This window comes from Sminthopsis crassicaudata, chromosome 3 (genome assembly GCF_048593235.1).
Source record: "Sminthopsis crassicaudata isolate SCR6 chromosome 3, ASM4859323v1, whole genome shotgun sequence".
In the NCBI taxonomy this organism is placed as follows: Eukaryota; Metazoa; Chordata; class Mammalia; order Dasyuromorphia; family Dasyuridae; genus Sminthopsis; species Sminthopsis crassicaudata.
Genome location: NC_133619.1, coordinates 561,003,511 through 561,005,486, shown reverse-complemented (window position 1 = coordinate 561,005,486; position 1,976 = coordinate 561,003,511). Strand labels below are relative to the sequence as shown.

Genomic DNA, 1,976 nt, shown 5'->3' with positions numbered 1-1,976 from the left:
ATGGCTGCTGCTGCTGTGGAAATGATGCAGCAATTGCAGAACCAGATCACGTGTCCCATCTGTTGGAAGTACTTCTGTGAGCCAGTCACCATCGGGTGTGGGCACAGCTTTTGCCGAGCATGTCTCCCAAGCTCAGCAGCTACAGCTTTCTCTTGCCCTGAATGCAGGCAAGTGTCTCAGGTCAGAGAATTACCTTTATGTATCAATGGGCGCCTGCTAGAGCTGACTGAACTGGGGAAACAGCTCAGCTCCCAGCTGTTGCAGAGTGCTGAAGGACAGAGGCGCTGTGCCACTCACCAGCAAGTCTTGGAGTTCTTCTGTGAAGACGACCGGACATTGCTCTGTGTCAGATGTTGCCAAACCCCAGAGCACGGGGCTCACAGGCACTGTCCTGTAGAAGAAGCTGCTCCCAATGTCAGGAAGAAGCTGCAGCACCTTCAAAGTTGCTTGGAGAAGCATTTTGAGGAAGCAAAGAAACTTCTTGCTAGTCCCAGACCTCTTGTGAACTGGCACAAGATGATTACAGAAGAATACTACAAAATGTACAACCTGCACTTATTCAAGGAATGCCCTTTTGCTAGGATTGAGGAAGAAGAAAGAAGTGAGAAGGACAGACTTTCCCAGCAAATGAGAACCCTTCAGGACCTCATGCTAGATCTCCAGGAAGCAGAGGGCCAAGCCAATGTGGATCTGCTCCGGGATGTCAAGCAGTTGCTGGAAAGGAGCGAGTCAGTGTTGTCCCAAAGGGCCAAGGCGCTCATCCCGGAGCTCAGAGTGTGTCCCGTCCCTGGCATGATAGAGATGCTCAACCGCTTCAGAGTGCACATCAGGTTGGATCCTGCATCAGCCAGTCCTTGCCTGATTGTGGCTGAGGATCTGAGGAGTGTAAGAGCTGGAGAAGGCTGGCAGGTGGACACCCACCCTGATGATGACGGGCATCTTCACATGGTCCTTGCTGAGCAGGCCTTCAGCTCAGGGAGACAATACTGGGAGGTGGATGTGACAGGATTACCTCAGTGGATGCTGGGGATCCACACCCCCTGCTTGAAGAGACAAAGTGGTGGCAGCAAGACCCATTGTCCCTCTGTGTTCTTTCTGAGATGTGTCAGGAAGGAAGAGGATTACTTTTTGCAATCCTACCCTGGATCCCTGGACCACAGACTGAAAAGCCCTATTCCCAGGGTAGGACTCTACCTAGAATACCGTACTGGCATTCTGGCCTTTTACAATGTTCTGCAGAGTTCTCTTATTTATCAGTTACCTGATATTTCCTTTGTAGCCCCTGTTAGACCCATGTTTTCTCCTGGCCCCCCACTTCCAGGAACAAAGCCTGCTCCCATGACTCTCTGTGCACTGGATTCTCATCTTTGTTCTTGCTGCTATTCGTCTCTCTGAGCATTCCAACAAGGAGGAATTCTCAGCCCACCACTAGGCTCCCCGGCTGGTGTTTTTCCATTTCCAAACTTCCCCTGCAAGACAAGGAGCATCACCAACTTGTAGATGGCTTGCCTTTCACCCTGCAAGCTGAAGAGGACTCTTCCCAAGTATGTTGTGCCTTCTGATTGTCAGTGGATTCTGCTTATGAAATTGCAAAACATAGCAATTCTTTTTCAGCAGTTAAAAAAAAATAACAACACACATGAGGACTGTGGCTTTCATAGTCTTCCTAGAATTTGTCAAAGTTCTTTGAAAGCCATGAATTTCAAGCTATTCCACTCCTGTCACTTGAATTACTGTTAACTTATCTTTTACTCCATTCAATAAAAATGTGAAATGAATTCTAGCTTTTGGTGTGCTTCTTTGAATCTTTCTTGTTGTGCATTTCTTTCCTTTGTGTTAAGCTCTTTGTTTCCTCATTTGGGGTTTTCTTGGCAAAGTTATTTGTTACAATGAATTTAACTTTGCTAAAATTATCTTTATCTCTTCAAGGAATATAAAGAATTTTAAGGAATCTAAGAAACAGCATCCTGGTTTCT

The 1,976-nt window shown here is 47.1% G+C and overlaps 1 protein-coding gene across 1 annotated transcript; it reads left to right on the top strand.

The window, feature by feature from the left end:
* On the top strand, positions 1-1,342 carry LOC141562361 (E3 ubiquitin-protein ligase TRIM21-like). Its single transcript, XM_074302393.1, has 2 exons — positions 1-1,182; positions 1,322-1,342. Exons 1-2 carry the CDS (start codon positions 1-3, stop codon positions 1,340-1,342), a joined length of 1,203 nt encoding a protein of 400 aa, XP_074158494.1.
* The last annotated feature ends 634 nt before the right edge of the window (positions 1,343-1,976 follow it).

What these genes read in the sequence shown, in the direction of transcription:
- LOC141562361 (XM_074302393.1), top strand. Translation starts at nt 1, where the DNA reads ATGGCTGCTGCTGCTGTGGAAATGATGCAGCAATTGCAGAACCAGATC. An exon ending in TGAAAAGCCCTATTCCCAGG is followed by an intron (nt 1,183 to 1,321) that starts GTAGGACTCTAC and finishes CCCCACTTCCAG; the next exon opens with GAACAAAGCCTGCTCCCATG.